The sequence below is a fragment of the Quercus lobata genome, chromosome 5, assembly GCF_001633185.2.
Source record: "Quercus lobata isolate SW786 chromosome 5, ValleyOak3.0 Primary Assembly, whole genome shotgun sequence".
Taxonomy (NCBI): domain Eukaryota; kingdom Viridiplantae; phylum Streptophyta; class Magnoliopsida; order Fagales; family Fagaceae; genus Quercus; species Quercus lobata.
The window spans coordinates 10,877,603-10,897,812 of NC_044908.1; the positions used below are offsets into that span (position 1 = coordinate 10,877,603).

The window sequence follows — 20,210 nt, forward strand, 5'->3', positions numbered from 1 at the left end:
GTATGCTAAATGATTAAATTCATAATTTTCTAATCTCCATGTAAAATAGTATCAATGTGGGAGCTCCTAAGTTTAATCACGTCTCCATCCTCATCGGTAATTTAGGCCTCCCTCCAACTCTTAACATCTTCCATTGCCAATTGGTAACGTCTTGCTTTTACATATGGCTTCTAGCAAAAAGAGCAAGTTGTGCTAGCAATTCAACCACCGAAGTAACACAACTGATAGCATGCAATCCTAAACCAACTTTTGGTTCATTTGCCTTCTTCAATTCCAATGCATATTGAGACGATAGTACGAATTCCCTCGTCTCCTCCCCACAATTCCATCTCCAACACACCCATCAAAACCCTTAGCCTAGCCCATCTGGTTATTTTTCTACAAAAGGAATTATACTATTTATGCTGAAATCTTAAGCTTTCTTGCCTAGGATGCAAGTGTATATTGTCCGAAGGTTTGATTTTGCAAGACTGAGTGAAGGAAAGCTAATTTGAGTCCGAGAGTTGACTCTATGGCAAGTATATCGTTAACCATAAGGCTCTCAATATCCATAATTGTAAAGACAAACTGCCATTAACCTGCATAAGGCTCTCAATATCGTTATTTTTTCTGTTAGAATTAGCCATCCTATGAAAAAACTGAGTATTTGAATCCCCCTCCCTCAAGTGCAACATCCTAGACTTTTTTCTCCAACTAATCTCTTCTAATAGAGTCAACTTCTCAATATCTGTACGGAGATTAACTTGTTCTAATTTTTTCTCAACTGTTAAATTAATGAGTCTCCTCTCTAGCATCCCAAGCATTTAAATTACTCCAAAGCTGCTATTCCTTAATAGTAACATTGCCAAACTCCGTTTCATTCCACTTTTTTAGATCCAGCTTCAAAGCTGCCAACTTCTTAGCCAATATAGAACTAGGAGTTCCTTAGAACAAATAAGATGCCTACCAAGCCTTCACTTTGTCAACAAAATTCTCCGCTCTCAACCACATATTTTCAAAACAAAAAGGCACTCGCCCTCCAACAAAATTGGAAAGTGGTCCGATAGTACCCTAGATAGCCTTTTTTGGGAAAAATGAGGGAAAATCTACCAAGAGTGGAGAGAAAAGAAACCAATCTATTCTAGATGCAAAGGATGTATTAGACCAAGTGTAAAGGCCCCCTTCCATAGGTATATCTATCAGCCCATGAAGAGAGATGAACATAGAAAATCCATGCATATCCCAAGTATAACTTACAGCTCCTAATCTCTCTGATGGAAAACAGATTATATTAAAGTCACCTCCCAGACACCATGGCAAATCACACCAACTAATCAAACCAGTCAATTCCTCCCACATTTTTCAACGCTTCTTATTTGAATTTGGCCCATAGACTTATTTACTAAGCATGCAAAAAGTGAAAAATAAACCCATTGATTGAGATGATATTCGTAACTTATAAACAACCTTAAAAAAGAAAAGATACTAAGTGAAGGAAAGCAAGATTTGACAATCTTAGACTGAAAGTAGGGAAACCCCCAAATCCCAACCTAAAAATAAAATCCTAGAAATGCAGAATGGTAACTGCCATGTCAACAACATATCATCTTATCATCAATTTCAACAAGAGAGACAAAAATGACTTTTTGGAAGAACAGCCAAGATTGATGGAAGAAATAAGAGCATCTCCTCCCGTTGTATTTTTTTACCCAAAGAATGGGAGAACCTCATAGGAACCAAAATTTTGCCTTTATCAATCTATGAGGATTTGAAAAATAAATGCGAACTAAATTATAATATCATGGGCCATTTAAACATAAAATATAAAACAATTTCTCAATGATAACATTTAACATCATTGTAGATTTATGAAAGATATCATCTATTTTTTTTTTCAACCAATCATTGACAAGTATCTACCAAATAAATAATAACAATAAGCATATGAAAAAGTAGAATATCTCCCTGTTTGGAGCATCTCAAAAAAAAAATTTATTATTGGAAATCTGTCAACAACAGCTAAGGATTCGTCGAAAATTTATTTAAATACAAAAAAGAAAAAAAGGAAAGGGAGAGAGTTAAAACCATTGCCCTATTCATAAGCTCAAGTGTGCAACCTCAGGTGGAAAATCTGCTACTGATTGTGTTTAAAAAAAAAAAAAAAAAAAACCCTCCACAATCCCTATTGTAGGAATGTGGGAATACCACATGAGAGAACAATTAGTACCAAAATATGAATAATTACTATGAAGAGAAAATTACTGTGAAACAAATCATATTTTGTTATCATTTCTAGTAAATTTTTGGCTTTTCCAATGCTATTTGTTTACTACCAACCAAGAGCACAAAAATTTTCAATGTATGCTCCCATCTAAAAGCATGAAGTTCTAAACGATAACACAATAACTTGAAAATCCTATTTTCATACACATAACATCACAGTTTTAGCATCACATTAACATAAAAATCCAAAAAATAAAAAATAAAAGGCAAAATACAAAGAGATAAACTAAAAACTCTATGAAGCATTTTAACAAACACTTTCAGTGCCCACCTAAAAACCAGCTTTAAAAATGCCAATAATAACAATTATTGCTAATACCAGAAATCCAACAACTTGTCTAATTTAGCTCATATAAAGAAGTTTTTGCACACTACAGGCTAAAAACATTCAGGACCTAGAAGCATAGGATTCGACCACTATAGTCTATAAAATCGAAGAGATTTTAGGTAGCTCCCCTATAGCATTGATTATCCATTTCTTTAATTCTGCTAGACCAGATTTCATATATTCCCCATTTGAAAGTGTGCAACATTAATGTGGCAACAAAAGACTACCAAAAAAAAAAAAAAAAAAAAACCTCATAACAAAATCTAAATAATTATGATGTAGGACACAATTTATTATTTAATTATTATAATTTATTAATTTTGGTATTTAATTTGTAATTTTCACTATTTTCGGTATTTTTCAGTATTATTGATATTAATAAAAATTCCGATTTTTGTCTATTGTTTCTCTGGTGGATTCCAGAACCCTTTTTCCTTGTGGATTTAAGGACCTTTGTGGATTCAAGGAACCCTCATGGATTCAAGGTTATTTTCAGAAACAAACGTGTTTTGTTTCTTGTTTTTTAGAAGTACGCCTATTCTGCTTCTTGACACTTCTGTATTCCCACATCAATTGGTATCAAAGCCTTGACTTATTCTAGTCTGGTGGCTGACGTATGAGATGGTAGCAATTCCAATGACAAAATTTAGTAAATATTATGTGACATACAGCTAGCTCTCAAAAATATTTGTGCTAAGATGCCATCATTGGAGCATGGAAATAATAAGGATAATTGTCGCGAAGACATAACTCACAGGCAACCTATTGGTAAGCAAATTTCATATAGACTTTATAAAAGAATTGCAAGTTTAAATGGTTATTTTTATAAAGAAGATTTTCTTGATTGGTTACTTGATCTAGATGATTTGTTTGACTATGAGAATATTTGTGATGAGTGAAAAGTTGAACTTATTTTGTTTAAACTTAGTGAGTATGTCTTACGTTGGTGGGAATGAATACAATCTGATAGAATTAGACAAGATAAAGAAAAATTAGATTTGTTCATGGCCAAGGATGAAAAAGATGCTTGCTATCAAATTTTATCCTTGGATTGTGATGAACTTCTATCATATACAAAACAAGATTATTTTTGACCAAGAAGTTCAAACTTGAATTATTTTGAAGAACCACATATTCTACCATTAAGAGAAGAATTGTATATTGAAAAACATATTTTTCTTGAAGAAAATATAGAGATTTGTGAGAAAATTAGTAAAGACATTGTTATAATAAAAGAAGAATCTAAAATTAAGATTGTGGAGTAGATTAATGAAGACTCTATTACAAAGAAAGATCTTGAAGTTGAGAAGGCAAAGACAATTAAAGATGAAAATTTCAAGGATTTCAATGAAATCAAATCATATGATTGTCAATCTCAAGATCTTTTTATTTTGGTGGTAAGCGATACACCGAAGTTTATTGATTTTAATGGGGTTGATAGATTTGATTCAATTGTTAGTTCTTATTTGGTAAATCTCTACAATTACATGAAGACTCAGGTAAAAGAAATTCAAGTTGATTTGTTTATTCCATTAATAGGTTGCAAGTATGGAAAGAAGATCAAGGGGTTCAAGCATTCAAAGTATTTGTTTATTTAGAGCGGAAGATTTCAAATTTCAAAGCTAAACTTGAGAACGAGTTTATTTCAAGTGGAAAGGTCTGATGTAAGACACAATTTACTATTTAATTATTGTAATTTATTAATTTTGTTATTTAATTTGCAATTTTTGTTATTTTAGGTTTAGGCTTGTTATTTCCTTGTTTTTAGGTGCTTTTAATATTTTTTAGGTCAAATTTTGTTCCTGTTATGGTTAGGTATTAATTAGGAGTTATTTTAGAATATATTTTATTGTCTATTAAGTTTTACGAAGCTCTTAAATAGGCCCCTAAGTCTGTAAATGTTTTTCAGTATTATTATTTTTTTTTGACAGTAAAGCGATAGGTTTTTCAGTATTATTGATATTAATAAAAATTCAGACTTTTGTCTATTGTTTCTCTGGTGGATTCCAAAACCCTTTCTCTTTGTGAATTTAAGGAACCCTCATGGATTCGAGGTTATTTCCAGAAGCAAACGTGTTTTGTTTCTTGTTTTCTAGAAGTAGCTGTGTTCTGCTTCTTGACGCTTTTGCATCCCACATCAGTAACTATCCCATTGATGAAATATAGATTACTAGTAGACGTATAGAATTAAAATCAAACCCCAATAGATATTTTGCATAAGTAATTTTTATTTTGATTCGTTGTATATAAATGAGAGAATTCACCTCCTTACGAAGTCTGATGTAGGAAGCGGCCTAGGAATCAAAGGTAAATCTGGCCGGCACCGATGATGACTGTACTAGTGGGGATTTTAGGGATTTTCTGACGAGAAAAAGTCCAATATTGTCCGAACTGAAGACTTGGGCTAGTGTTTGTGCTGTGAAGAAAGAGAGAGCTTCAATCCTTGAGAGAGAGAAATTTTGATTTTTTTTGTTCAAGAGAAAATGCATGCGGGGTTTGAAATTTTTTGGGGATGAAATGATCTTTTTCCAATTTGATGAAGTGTCAAATTTAAGAGACATCGGATTGAATAAACGGATGAGATTTGAGCTATTGCTCCCCCGTGCAATACCCTTTACAACAAAACTGGCCCATTGTTTGTCCGCCATCTTTGACTGCACCATCTGGTATTCATGTTTACTACTTTACTGAGAAAAGGACGAAAAAGAAATGGAAGACATTGTTTCGGATCATTTGCAAAAAAGTTCATATCTTTTTTGACTTAAAAAGATCATATCTTTAGTTAAAAAAAAAAAAATCATATCTTCGGTAAAAAGAAATTGTATATATGAAAAGATCATATCTTTTTCATATATATTTCTTTTTACCGAAAATATGATCTTTAACTCAATTGGTTCTTTTTACCAGAAAGAAAAAAAGGTCATATCTTTTTCATATATATATGAAAAGATATGATCTCGAAAAAGAATTACGCGCATTTGGAAGTTGCAAAAAATTAAGATGATATCTTTTTGACTTATAAAAGATCATATCTTTAATTTTTTTTTTTTTAAAATCATATCTTCGGTAAAGAAATTGTATATATATATATATATATATATTTCTTTTTACCGAAAATATGATCTTTAACTCAATTTGTTCTTTTTACCAAAAAGAAAAACCCAGTAAAAAAAAACCCGAGATTAAACAAAAGAGAGAGAATACAATGCAATAGGCTCCCCTACCAACCCTTTAAATAGTCAAATAAAAATAATACGATCCAATAGGCCAACACGCGTGGAATTGATTTCTGCAACAAGACCAAAGTTCAACTAAAAAACTACTTATCCCTCCCCACCCCAACACCCACCCCCCCCCCCCCCCCCTTCAAAAAAAAAAAACTCTCTTTTTCCTGAATTCCCTCTAAAATTTCAAATCAAACAGAAAAAGACAGATCCTCTTCCCTGTTTAACAATCCACCCCAAGTGGATGGCGGAACACTCCCCTATTCACTTCTTAACTATTATGATGCTTGACCGCATGAATATTTTGGTGTTCCTACAATCTTACATTTAATATCATGTTTATAGCCTCCTTTCACCAGCATAATTCATAGACTTCACATTCGTGAGATATTTGTAGAGGTTACATAAAGAGTCTAAGATTAAAAAGATTTTATGAGCATATTCTATTGTAAATGTTGCTCCATAATGTATTTTTTAATGGGTTTGAATTAACACTGTCATTTTTTAGTTAAATATATCAGATGTGTCAACCAATTATTACAAGATTTTTTAATCTATATATATATAAAACCGAAACCTTTGCTGGCACCACAATTTTCCACGTCAGCATAAAAAATAAAAAATAAATAAAAATTATAACTCCTCAAAACCCTAGCAACCTTACCCCTCTCTCAAGTTAAGAAATATAAAGCCACGGTTTCTGCAAACTCTCTCTTTCTCCAGACGTAGGAAGTCCTAAAGCATTCAAGATCTACAAAACCCTAGCAACCTTACCCCTCTCTCAAGTTAAGAAATATAAAACCACGGTTTCTGCAAACTCTCTCTCTCCAGACGTAGGAAGCCCTAAAGCATTCAAAATCTACAATGCACGGTATAGATTTTAGTTTAAAAAGTTCAGTTTTTGTAAGGTTAGTTTGTTTATATATTTAGTCCTTATGTTTAGGTTTAGGTTTTAAGAGACTTATATATTACTACTATGTGGCTGAATTTCTCGTGACATCCGTTTTATGTTTTTTTTTTTTTTTTTTAATTTGTTTTATGTAAGGTTAGTTTGTTTACATCAGTTCTTTATCTCAAAGATAAGGCTTTTATTTCTACCGCAAGAACTATTTAGGTATGTATCACTTGCAAGCACACATGAACTTAAATTATCTTTTAATATATGCATGCTTTATTATTTTCTAATAGTTTTCCCGTGCATCGCACGGGTTAGCGACTAGTATTATTTTAAATTTGGTGATGCTCTAACGGTGGTTGATATATCTACTTATGTGTATAATCCAAAATTAACTTGCAAAGTCCATCAATAAATGTGCTGCATAATTGATTAGGGATCTAAACAAAGTTATTTTAGAATGGAAAAATATGAATTAATAATATGCAAGAAAAATTTTCTTTTTCTTTTTCTTTTTTTCTAGTTCGCATGACCTTATATTTTTGTATGTCAATTAAATTTTTAATTAATTAATTTTTATTTCTATATATTAATCAAAATTTTATGAATTAATTTTTTTTTTTCAATCTTCTTCCTTTACTAAAATTTATGCTCTTGAATCTTGCCTACTCTTATTTGTGTTTTGGTTCTATGTAAGGAAGGGTGCCCTTCCTTTACTCATATCCAACAATTTTGGCAAGCGTGGGTGGCCCAAGTAGAGGAGGAGAGTGTTGGGGGGAGATAACACTCTATGGAGCCTTCCACTAAGAGCATTACTAAAAAAATTTAGCTTTCAACACCTTACTTTTATAATACATCCTACGTCAAATTTTTTATTTTTACATACAACCTATTAAAACAATATAAACAACCTATTAAATAATATAAACAACTCCACATATTCATTTCTCTATACTCTCTCTCTCTCTCTCTCTCTCTCTCTCTCTCTATTCATCTCCAACCCATGAAAATAAATGAATTAAATAATAAAAGTAATATACTCCAATACGCTGCCCCTAGTAGTAGATCATTGTAGCATATTGCTATTTTTATTTTTTATTTTTTAGCTTTAGCACTTTTGATATAGCATATATTTCGGTGTTTGAAGGGCTAGAAATAGTTTTTTTTATTTTAGTGATTTTACTATTTTAGAGCATCCACATCAATGAAACTAAAATTTTTAGCATTTAACACCTTAAAAAACTACTTTATCTATTTTAACACACAATTTCACAACATATCATGCAATAATGGTCTTATTTTTACCATAATCCAAATAATATTCATTTTTTTATTAATTTCCTTCTCACTTTCTCTCTTTTCCTCTTTGCCACGAAACCCACTAGGTGATAAAATAATATTTTTTATGCTTTCTTACTATTTTACCACCACTAATGGTGATGCTCTTACGACCACCACTATGATGTTATCTTCCAATAGATTGTGTACATCATAATTTGGAAAGAAATAAATAAACAAAAATTCAATTATATAATGATTAATGTGAGATAAAAAGTTTAAAAATTAGTTTAATTCTAAAAAGTTAAAAATTAATTCATTTGAAATAAAATTAAAAAAAAAAAAAAAAGTAGCTTTAGATCCACATTCCATTAACAATATATAAAATAAGAAAAAAAAAAGTAATTTGTAGTCATTTGTGAGAGGAACACAAACTTAGGTAGGAACCAAAAGTATTTATTCCTTAGGATATGGATCATGTTAACAGATGCTCTTAGAACCTGTTTGGAATATGATGTAAGTTTTAGTTTATTTTATTTTTTAGTTTCTTTTTTATACTATTCATAAGTTTTATTACACTTTCCAGTATTATGCAGGAATCTCATTATACTATTTAGCTAACTTTTAACTTTTTTTTCTTCTACACTTACGGCAACAAATTTTCAATTTTAGTTAAATAAACTATTCCAATAAACCCTTAAATTAATTGAAAGTAAATTATTTCAAAAAAAATTTGATACTACTTTTAAAAAAATAAAAATTCTCAAAATATTAATTACTTTATTTTTTTCTCCCTAAAAACTTTCTTGAATTAGTTAACTATTTTCTAAAAAAAAAAAACTGGTTTATTAAAAAATAGCTGAACTTTTCCCAGCGTTCACCTTTTCCCTTGCAGAATGCTTACATATAAGCTAGACGCAATCTTATACTTATCGGTACTAATCCATTTGAATTTACTCAGTAATCCACATATCAAACTCGAACACAGATTTTTTTTTCCATTCATCATGTTCCACAAGAAGAACAATGGCAGTGCCTTGTTGAGGGAAAGCGACACAAATTCCAATAATTTTCCCCTTGGTTTGAGCGTTTTGATTGTGGATCACGATCAGCAAAGTCTGCAAGAAATGGAGGCGAACCTTCGGAGATGTGGATATGAAAGTTACTTCTTATTCCTTTCGTTTTTTATTGAGTTTAAACTGCAGGTCTCGAATGGCCGCGAGTTAGCATGTTAAGGGATTGAGTTGAAGCGGTATCGCAAGAGCCACCATCAGATCGTCGGCACAGCCACGGTAAAGGTTTTTTTATTTTAATATTTTAGATTTGGGTATGAAATATGATTTAGTTTTGGGTATGTTGGATTGCTTTGATTTAGGTGTTTGGATTAGATTCGATTTTGTTTTGGGTTTTCTCTTTGAAAATGTTTCTTCTCAATTTTATATACTTATTTTTTTTTATTTTAGTTTTCTTTTTTGACTCAGCATCCGTCTGGCTCTGACCGGTGGAAATTCCCTAATGAAATTGTTGACCGGTGGAAATTGTTGGAGTAATTGACTTGACTCAGCATCCGTCTGCCTCTGACCGGTGGAAATTCCCTAATGAAATTGTTTCTGTCTGACCAGTGGAAATTGTTGGAAATTGTTGAATCTGCTTCTGGTCTGAATTTTCTTCCCGCGTGACGGGAAATGCTTCCCGAATGAAGGGGAATGCCTCTGCCTACCGGCCTGCCGGTAAGAGATGAAAAATGTTTTTGTTTCTCTAAATTGTTGAATCTAGAAATTGTTGACAAACCCATAGGTAGAACTCACCCTTAAAAACCACCAGCTTGCAAGAGGAGGGTGTCCTAGAGCTTATAAACACATACTTAAGCTTATACTTAATCAACCTGGGACACTAGGATCATAACACAGTTTGCCCATCACTGCCACTCGCAGCAGCCAACCACTGTCCACGGTCTACCAAATTTTGCCCTACCATTCTCAGTCCTGATGACCAGTTTTTGTTTCTCTGCCTGACCAAATGCATTTGAGCAACACTGAAACATAAACACAGTGTCCCCTTGGGGAAATTTGTCATTTAGCATCATTTTAGCAACTATTTAGTTAGTGGTCAATGCCTCTGATAGGATTCCTTTTCTATAATTTTTTTTTTTTTTTTCTAATTTAAATGGCAATTCGACCAGTTACCCTAACCACAAATAATTTGCAGTTACTAAATGCGTTCGAGTGGAGGATGCTTCAACTCTGCTAAGGATGGAGGGAAGCGTATTTCATATTATTATAATTGAACAATGCTTGCTTGGTGTGAATGAATTTGAACTTCTTCGAATTGGTAGAGAGATGGATTTGCCTGTTATTGGTAAGTACAGTATGTGTGTGTTTTTCTTGGATATGTTTGTCATTTTCTGTTTCATTAACAATTTTGTGATTCTAACATCTCAATATTTATAATGTTACGTAGTGACATTCGAGGATGGTCAACCTAACATTGTTCAATGGAGTTTGGAAAATGGCACCTGTGAGTATCGGCTGAAGCTTAATCCGATGAGTGTTCTTAACATGGTGTCGACATGTATGTTTTTCAAGAAAGAAAATAAGCGGGCTCAAGTGCAGCAGCCAACAAATAATGTGTCTGGAGTGAGAAATCAGCGGATGTCTTGGACACCAGACTCTCATGAAAAGTTTGTAGAAAGTGTACAAAAACTGGGGGGCGCTAATAGTATGAGTCTTTTTCCTAATCTTATCTGCATTAATTTGTTGTTCTCACACTCTAGTCATTTATCTGCTTATGTTCGCTTTGTCCATTGCTTTTAATGGTGCAAGTTGGTGGAGTCAATTACTTTAAATAATTTAGTCGCCCAATTATGACTAAAAAAAGAGTTTGTTAGATATGGGAAGGAAAACATATGGAGCCCCTGTACTGGAACTAGTACTCCATAAATTAAGTAGTTCCATTTTAATTATTCTCGCTGAGAAATATAGCACATTGTATGGAGCCTTAATTCTGTAACACTTCTGTACGACTATTTGCAATAATTCAAAAAATTCATATAGTGCATCTGTGCTCTCTCTCTCTTTTTTTTTCCCCTGAAGGTAGTGTAAATTGCACACACGCTGTTTTGCACAAACATCCATACACATGTTATATTGAACTGAAATCGTGAGTAACTCATGTCTTCTACTAACAATTTCAGTTCAAAAATATCCATGTACGAATGTGTAAAACAGGTTTTACCCTTTTTCTTTAAGGGTATGCATTTATCATACCAGCGTCACTTTATGCGACTAATATTTCCTTTTTTGAAACAATAACTATTGTTAATTTTGGAATCATTAGTTTGTGGTTAGTTCAATGAGGTTGAAAATAATCTTTTTATTAGTTGCTTGGGTTATTCTCTTAAAGCAACTTCTGGGAAAAATATTTGTACTAAGGGTTATTATTAGTATTTTTTTAAATGCAATCTGTTAGGGTTGTTTTGTGTTTCTGTAAGTCTAAGAATAGAAAATTTTGTTTCTTAAGAATGGAATTTTGTTTCTCAAGACAGGTAATTAAACTCAGCCGTTATGATTGTTTGTGCACTCCATCCCATTCTTCACTATTAGCATTTTAGCCTGTATTACAATATCTTATATTTGTTGATGCAGAAGCGACTCCCAAGAAAATTTTGCAACTCTTGCAAAGTAAGGGTTTCGAAGATGTTGATAGGGAAAAGATTGCCAGCCATCTTCAGGTAATTGTTATTCTTATTGTATCCTTAATTGATTTTTCCCCAGCATGTGCTATCTATTTGAACTTAAACAATCATATTAGAATAACGATTATAAAGGTCATACCCAGTTAGGACACATGCTAATTTAACATGATATCAAGTGTTCTTGACCTAAAACTTGGTGTGAAATGCTGATTTATCAAGTTACCGAGTCAGATGCCTCTTAAGGAAAAATCACACCTGTTGAGTGATAGTTTATGAAGTCAGATTTCTCTTTCGGTAAAGGATACTCACTATTCACTATTTCATGGTGTAGAAATACCGTGATAGCCTTAAAAAAAAGGCTCAGCCGCATATGCTGGGGTACAAAGACAAAGATGGTACCAGTTCAGAGCATATTCAGTCCAGATATGAAATGGAGGAACATCCACCAATGACTTTGGTCGATCAAGTCTTGAAGACCATAGTTGCAAATGAGCCAGATATATTATCACAACAGCAACAAGCTCCAGCAGCAAAGAACACTCAAGGCTTTCAGAGTGTAACATGGCCTTCTGAAACCAACTTACAAACCATTGGAGGTAGTACTAGTTGTGGAAACCAAAGCAACGCTTTGATGACCCAGATGGATGAAGCATTTTCAAGTGAACAGATGCGGAATGAATCCACTGGAGGTCAGCCTTTTGCCTGCGAAAACTTTCTCAATGATGTCGATGCATCAACAAATGATATTTCTGGAGATCCTGGTTTCTTCTCCATTAATGCTCCTCTTCTGAGTCCTCTTCATATTGATCATGGAGAACATGGTTTCTCCTCGGATGGAATATTTGAAAATTTTACTGGGGATGTTATTGCTCCTGAACATTTTAACAACCTCTGATGCTGGTACGTAATATGATCCCATTCATGGTTGCTGGTAAGAAATTTTTATAACTTGTACCCATTTTGGCACAAGTTATAAAAGATTCTTCTATAAAAAATAACCAACATTTATTCGGGAAAAAAAAAAAAAAGGAGATTTATTTATTTCTTCATTGTATCTCTTGCAGTTTGCTGGATTATCTGAGTCTAAAGTCTCACTCTGGTGGCGTCATCCCAAATCCAATAAAAATGCTTCTCTGTTGGATGCGCATCTCTATTCTCTTTGATTCTGCCTGTTTTCCTAGAAGTGTAGTTTTATTTTGTTTTCAACTCAGGATTTCAGCCCTTGTTTGCTTTATATTCCGTTTGTCTGTCTGTTTTAGTAAGGGTAAAGTGCTATCAAGTCGGTTTGTAAGGAAGATTGTCCCCTTTGTTTCGATTCCTTTGTTTAATTCCATTGCAGATCATCAACAAAATAAAAACATCAGGATTTCAGCCCAAATACACACGTGTTTGTGCAACCTGGTATGTGTAACAGTTTCTATCCCTTCCTAAAGGGCAGACTTTGTATCACTTCACTATAGCTATGAAGTTTAAAATCGCTATTTAAGTCGGTTGTCTCAAAGTCTCAAATGAGGTTTTGAAATTTCAAAGTTAATCGATTATGATAAAAAAAATGCAGTTTTTATCTGGAAATGTTAAAGACTGATTCTGGTTAGTGACGATAAATAATTAATATCCACAGATTTCTTGGCCATCGGTTATTCATGCATGCATGAAAAATTCGTAGAAAGTGTGCAAGAACTGGGCCTTTAATGGTTTATAACTTTATATCTTTTTCCTAATCTTAAGCTTCATTAATTGGTCATTATCACACGACTCACTTTCACTTATCTGCACAGGCCTTTTACTTCTAAAAAAGAAAAGAAAAAGAAAACGTGTAAATCACTTCGTCCGTCCGTCCGTTGAATTCTACTTCTATGATGTAATTTGGTTAATTCAAACTACTTTTGTTTTGTTTCACTGATGCAGATGCACACTAGTGTACTCCAAAATAATTCATGGTCCATTAAAAAAAGAGAAAAAAAGTTAACAACTGTATTATTATTATTTTTTCAAGAATAGCTGGATGTGGAAACATACTTTTTAAATTCAGACCGCAACTTGACACGGAATGGGTTTCAAGTCAGAGTCATTTGTTTGACAAGATAGTCATCTGTCAAATCACAAGTTTAATTAAAATTTCAATTAAATTAAATACATTTATTTTCTTCTAAAAAAAATTAAACAATATAAAAAGAATTGTTGTAAATTTATCCACAAGATACAATTAAATAAGCTAAGAATTCTTCAAGTAGCATTCTTGAAAAAATTCCCGTGAAATTTTATATAATGGTGAAGGGGCCTCTCTTAAAATTTTAATATGGATCACTATTTATGGGAATGAGTTATAGTTTTTCAATAAACACCTTTCCCTTTGGAGAAATATCTTGGATGATTTAATATCAACAGATGTTCACAAAACACACTAACCATCTGAAACACTTCAAAACTGGTTTTTAACCCCAAAAAAATCCCATATTTACACTTCTATCAATCAATCTTTATGACTCGACCAGTTGACCTGCTATCAAGGAAGATATGGAGCAAACATAAATGTACTCCAAAATAAATGACACTTGTCAAGTCTTGACTAATCTTCTATTGAACCTTGCAAATACTAAATTTAATCAACTAATTCTCTCCAAACATGATAGAGTTATTGTCACTTGTAATCCAACTAGGAGAGGTATCGTAAAAAATAAGGTAAAATTATACTTTACCTCCTAAACTATTATCCTTTTACGCTTACCCTCATAAACTATAAGAAAGAACACTTTTACTGCCTTAGGCTATACCCCCTCTACATTTACCCCCCCTCCCCCCTAAACTATGAAAATGCATATTTTACCCCCTAAACTATGACTCCTTTTACACTTACTCCCTAAATTACAAGAATGCACACTTACTTACCTAAACTACTACCTATGGGGTAGGGGTGCAAAGTATTACACAAGTAATAGAAGGGTATGCACTCTCATAATTTAGAGGGGCAACTGTTACATTGGTAATAATTTAGGAAGTAAAGTGTACATTCTCATAGTCTAGGGGGGTAAGTGTAAAATGGGGTATAATTTAGGGATCAAGATCCTCTAGAGTTCTTAGGGTACTCTTACAAATATGGTTCATGTAATCCTAAAATTCCTTTAAAAAAAAAGGCCAAGATTTCACCACCTCATCAATCTAGTAAAAATTAATTATTTTCATAAAAAAACTCAAACTCACTCACTATTAAACCCAAAACTGCCCCACTCTCCCCTCTTGCTACCAATCGCTGGTGTTCTATCCAAGGAAATCAATTTCATATTAGAGGCCGTTTCAGTTTGACTAGGGGAATGAAATATTTCGGTATCGGTTGATACCAGTGTATCGTTTTGGGATTACTGCCATTTATATATTTCTATACATAAATATATATTAGTATTATTTAAGTATGAATATATTAAATTTTATGTTTATCAACATAAAATTTAAAATCCACATATTTTATACATATTAGCTTAAATAACAATTTTTTTTTTTTTTTTTATTGTACTGGTTGAAACTCCAATACATGCCGGTATAAGAAAGTACAACCAAATTAGGCTGGTACAACCTGGTATATTTTTCAATACACATTGAAGGAGTACCAGTATCGATTTAATGGTTGGTACGACCAGAACTGATATGATATTGACTTCATTGGTCCTACCTCCACACTCCAATCAAACTCCACCACCAACCCAGATCTAATTTGGGTATTCTTATATTTCCCAAATGTCTTACATTGCAATCATTAGTCTAAAAATCAAAAGATCATCCACAAGTTATCAAGAAAAGGAAAAAGAATGTATCTTTAATTTCAATCACAAAACCAGCCACAGGTTTCACACAAGTCATAATATAACAACAATGGCAATTAAATATATATTGTCACTTTTATTAAGACTTTCCTATTGGTTTTTTCTTTTGGATTATGGTATGTATGTGAAGAGGGTAAAATTAGGGATGACGGATCCATTCAAATAAACCTGACGATGCTAGATCAGTGGTTTGATAATGGATGGATCCAAGATGCACGGACGCAAGGTGAACGGATCTAAAGGCCACATGGCATCCACCTAGTTTTAGTGATCTCCAAGGAATCCTAAATGGAAACAACTTGCGCCTCACGATCAACCCTAGTCTATAGAGCCCAATATCAATAGAATCCTACAATGAGAAGGATTCCGTAATATACGCCCATTAATGATGATCTTCCCCATAAGGAAACGCCTTTCTACGCAAGAAATGGAGGTCGATTCTACACTACTATAAAAACCCAAATACTCTTAGAAAACAAGGTACGCATAATTCACCCCAGCTCTGGCACTCTAGAATTATGAAGAGTTCTAACTTGACCTTTGGAGGGAATTTGCCAGCACCACACCGGTGTTCTCTCCTAGGGTTTTTCTTTGTTTTTGTCCTACAAGTATTATCTCAAATACGTGAGTATTGTGTGGCTTACTCACGTATGTATGATTGAATTTGGCCACAGGAAGTGGATCTATTCCCGTGGGTTAGGTTTTTAGTAGATTCATGATTGGTGGTAGTTTGGGTTGTCATTGGAGATTAGTAGTAGGAGGGGAGAGTGAGGCAGTTTTGGGTTTCCGTGATTGAGTTTGAGTTTGAGTTTATATATATATATATATATATATATATATATATATATGGAAAGCATTATTTTTTAGGTTTTTAGAGTTGATGAAATGGCATAGGAGAAATTATTATTTACACCGGGAGAATTGTTGATGTGGTCCTCCTTGACCAATGAGATGATAACATCTATGCAAATGTATATATGAGCTTTCAACCCAGCACAAGGAATAAAAAATAAAAATTAACAGATGATGTTACATTTGCATAAATAAAAGTATTTTATTGGTTGGGAGATCAAGAGGACCACGTCAGTAGTCATCCTGGTGAATCTAATAATTTTTCCATAATCTTCATCTTTTATTTTAAAAGGAATGTGAGAATTAAAGGAATTTTACTTGGCAGAATATGTCCTAGAAACTTTAGAGGATCTTGATCTATAATTTATGGGAGTAAAGTGTAATTTCTCATGCACACAAACTGACAAAATTAAAGTCTGCATTTAGATGAGCTTATTTTCATCATATTATTTTGTTTATCATGTAAAAACTACAGGTATATATTGAAAAATTGTTGAAGATAGAAATAAACAGAGACCATGACAAAGGTTGAAGATAGAATTGAACAGAGGTTGAGGATGAATCAAAACGACAGTGTTTTTGTATTCAACTAAACACATTGTTTCATTAAAAGGATAAGTATTAAATGAGTCGTTTCATTAAAAGAAGCTTTAGTGGTGAAACAGGTCGTTTTACTCAGTTCAAAGAACCATTGGATTAGGCGCGAAAATCAGTTGAAGTTGTTGAATTGAATCCCGAGATTTATGGGTTTAGATCTGTATAATGTGGAGGATTACTTGAGTAGTTATGATTATTGTGTAATATAAATACAGAGCATCAAGCTCAGTTGTAATTATGTTGAGAATTTTAGATAGTGGATATAGAATTTTCTCTCAAACTTTCTCTCTTCGTTTCTCTCTCTTTCTTTCCTTTTCTCTTGCTTTCTCTCACTTTCCCACCCTTTCTGTTCTTAAGCTTCTTAGATACATTCTTCTTTGATTTGTTAAGTCAGTCTTGACATTAAGATTTCTTCAAAAATAATAAAAAGCTGAACGAATAGGCCCTACAATTGAACTGGGTTTTCTTTATGCATTTCCTAAGAGCACTTTCTTTCTCAGCCTAGCAGTCCTAGAAATTAAAGATTGTCCGATACAAATTCAATATGTTCAGTGTCATTATGATATATATATATATATATATATAGGTATAGTGACACTAATCATTATGTATAAAAAAAATAGAGATGTGTATCCTACATTAGTTGTGTGTGTTAAAGTTTCAGTTCTTATAAACCCAAGCTACTACTAAAAAATTTAGGCCATTTTGTAGTGGTACTCTAGTTATGTAATATATTATAAGTCTATTTGAAAAACTTTATATACTATTTTTGTGTTCATGTGTTCTAATAAGTATTATTGTTTCCTAAAAAAAAATCACTATGTATAGGATTAGAGGATTCATACTAGTGGGAGGTTTATATGAAAGTAATATGGTTTAATTACAATCTATCATCTTTATAAATTATAAAAGTAGTATAAAAATTATATTCATTACATTGCTCATTCAAATTCCAAGAGATAGCCAAAATTCTTGGCAGTACAATTAATTTTAAAACTATGTAGCAAAATATTCATCTTTTCAAAATATTTAGCAAAATGCCCTTGTTTTGGAACTCAATTTTAACAAAATCAAGTTTTATGTATATTTTTAAGTAGAACTCGATATTAGCAATGTCGAGTTTCACTTAAATTAGGACAAAGTTTAGTTGTGTGTACTAGTACCAGTTTACTAAAGCATGTAGCCAAATATTTTTGGCTATGGCACCACCAATGAAGCACAACATTTTGTCGTTTGAGGAGGCAAAAATAACATTATAGCAATATGCCTCCACCAATAATGATGCTACTTGGTTACTAGTACCTGTTTATTGTAGCAAGTTGCTACTTGCTTTTAATATATTTTTTTTTATTCTTTGCTCATCTTTTTTATTCTTTTTTTTTTTTTCACTCATCTCTCTCTCTCTCTCTCTCTCTACTGTAGCAAGCCCTCTTCAATTCACTTACTTCCCTATTTGCCTCGTCGCCTTTGCTCATTGATGAAATCATGTTGCATCCTCGAAACCTTAGTCCTGAGCTCCAATGCTCTCTTGGCCACCTACTCCAAAGCCTTTAGCTCCTCTCCGAACTGTTCGATCTCCTTCTTCATCTCTTTGAGCTTTTCCTTCTTCGATGCGTTGTCATTTTGAAGCTCTCTGATCTCCAAACTATGTTTCTTGATTCGCTCCTTTCTTTTGGAATTCTAGTTAACCAACTGAAGCTTCTCACACTGTAAAGACTCGGTCTTCCTGTTCAGCTCCAAAACCCTAGCGTCATAATCACCGTCGCCGCTTCGCTTATCAAGATCGAAGGAGCTCTCCCCTATCTAATTCAACTCAGTGCCATTATCTCCTTGTCCGCCATTGCTAATCCAACAAATACACAAATAAAAAATTAAGCAAGAAACAAAAATCCTAAACCCCTGTTTGGTTGCCAAGAAAAATCAATCAACTTAAAAATCCAAACCAAACAACATAAAATAGAATGGTGGTTGTGGTCGTTGGTGGAGGTGGCTATGGTGTTTTATTATTATTATTTTATTGTATTGTTTATATTATTTTATTGTTGTACATTTTTAGATCCCTGAAAAATACAAGTTGTTTAACCTAATTAATTAACCAAGTGAATACGTAGGTTTATTATTCAGATCTAGGTTAAAACAATAAATTCATATCATATAAAGCAGCGGAAAATAAAGAACACAATGATACGATCACTTAGGAAAACCAAACCGGTAAAAAACCTAGGAGGATTTGACCTAGCTATCCTCAAGGTAAAAAGCAAATCCACTATGAAAAAATTAAAGTTTGTACAACAGAACTTAGACTACTAACATTCTATTGCTACCTTGAGTAGAAAACTTACTACCACGACCCCATGATAACTCCGAGTCCACAGACTACTTCTTTCCTTGGCCTTTGCAACAACACAAGCTCACATGCTTGTGACTTTGAGACTCCACTCAAAGGTTTTGGATCTCCTTAAACGTTGATCTTGTATGCAGCAACTGAAACCATCATCAACTTCTTGATGCAAATCTTGATCTTGATAGCTCTATGTGTGTGTATAAAGGTGAACACTTCTCAGATCTCACAAAAGATTCAATACATAACTCAACAAAGACCTTAGAGAGCTTTTGGATACAAAACCCTAAATCTACAAAAGAGGCACAAAATGCACTCTAATCTGTCTAAAAAAAACTTTTAAAAACATGCTTAGGGTTTCTTTTATATACTAGGAGAAGTAGATCTGAAACCCTAATCTTAAATGGGCTTGAACTGTTGTTTGGGCCCACTTAAAATTCTGCAGATATGATTCTCGATCAGTCAAGCCTGTCTCTTGATTGGTCGAGCCAAGCAGATTATGAAATCTTCTTCCTGCAACTTGTATGTTCTTGAATCTTGACTCATCTTGAGTATTGTCTAATAATACCTATAGACTCTAGGATCTATATCTAGACAAGTTTGTGTTCATGATTTGCCAATTGTTCTAAACTTTTAGAACCTAACAATTGCGTTGAAAGCTAAAATAAAACCACTAATGTTGGCTGTTTTGTAAAATGAGATGGTAAAATAGATAAAGTAACTTTTTGTAGAGCCAAATTGCTAAATTTATGGCTCTACCAATGTGGATGCTCTAAGGAGTTAGTGGTGTGTAATTGTAACTGTACTAAAAGTCTCAGTAAGTCAATGACAGTAAGTTAGTAAACTACATATATTTGCCTAGAAACTGGTGAGTGATGAAAAAAAAATTTTAATTTATGAAGATAAGAAAAGATTTTGTAC

General features: G+C 32.9%; 1 protein-coding gene across 2 annotated transcripts; it reads left to right on the forward strand.

Annotated features, from left to right (window-relative positions):
• The first annotated feature begins 8,873 nt into the window (after positions 1-8,873).
• LOC115989301 (two-component response regulator ORR26-like) lies at positions 8,874-12,994 on the forward strand. 2 transcript variants are annotated; one of them, XM_031112974.1, is made up of 8 exons: positions 8,874-9,279; positions 9,451-9,533; positions 9,610-9,717; positions 10,196-10,345; positions 10,448-10,705; positions 11,632-11,717; positions 12,013-12,581; positions 12,746-12,994. In XM_031112974.1, exons 3-7 carry the CDS (start codon positions 9,684-9,686, stop codon positions 12,574-12,576), a joined length of 1,092 nt encoding a protein of 363 aa, XP_030968834.1. In that variant the 5' UTR covers positions 8,874-9,279; positions 9,451-9,533; positions 9,610-9,683; the 3' UTR covers positions 12,577-12,581; positions 12,746-12,994. The 2 variants fall into 2 exon arrangements, with proteins under 2 accessions (XP_030968834.1, XP_030968833.1); XM_031112973.1 differs by having other exon boundaries at positions 9,451-9,717.
• The last annotated feature ends 7,216 nt before the right edge of the window (positions 12,995-20,210 follow it).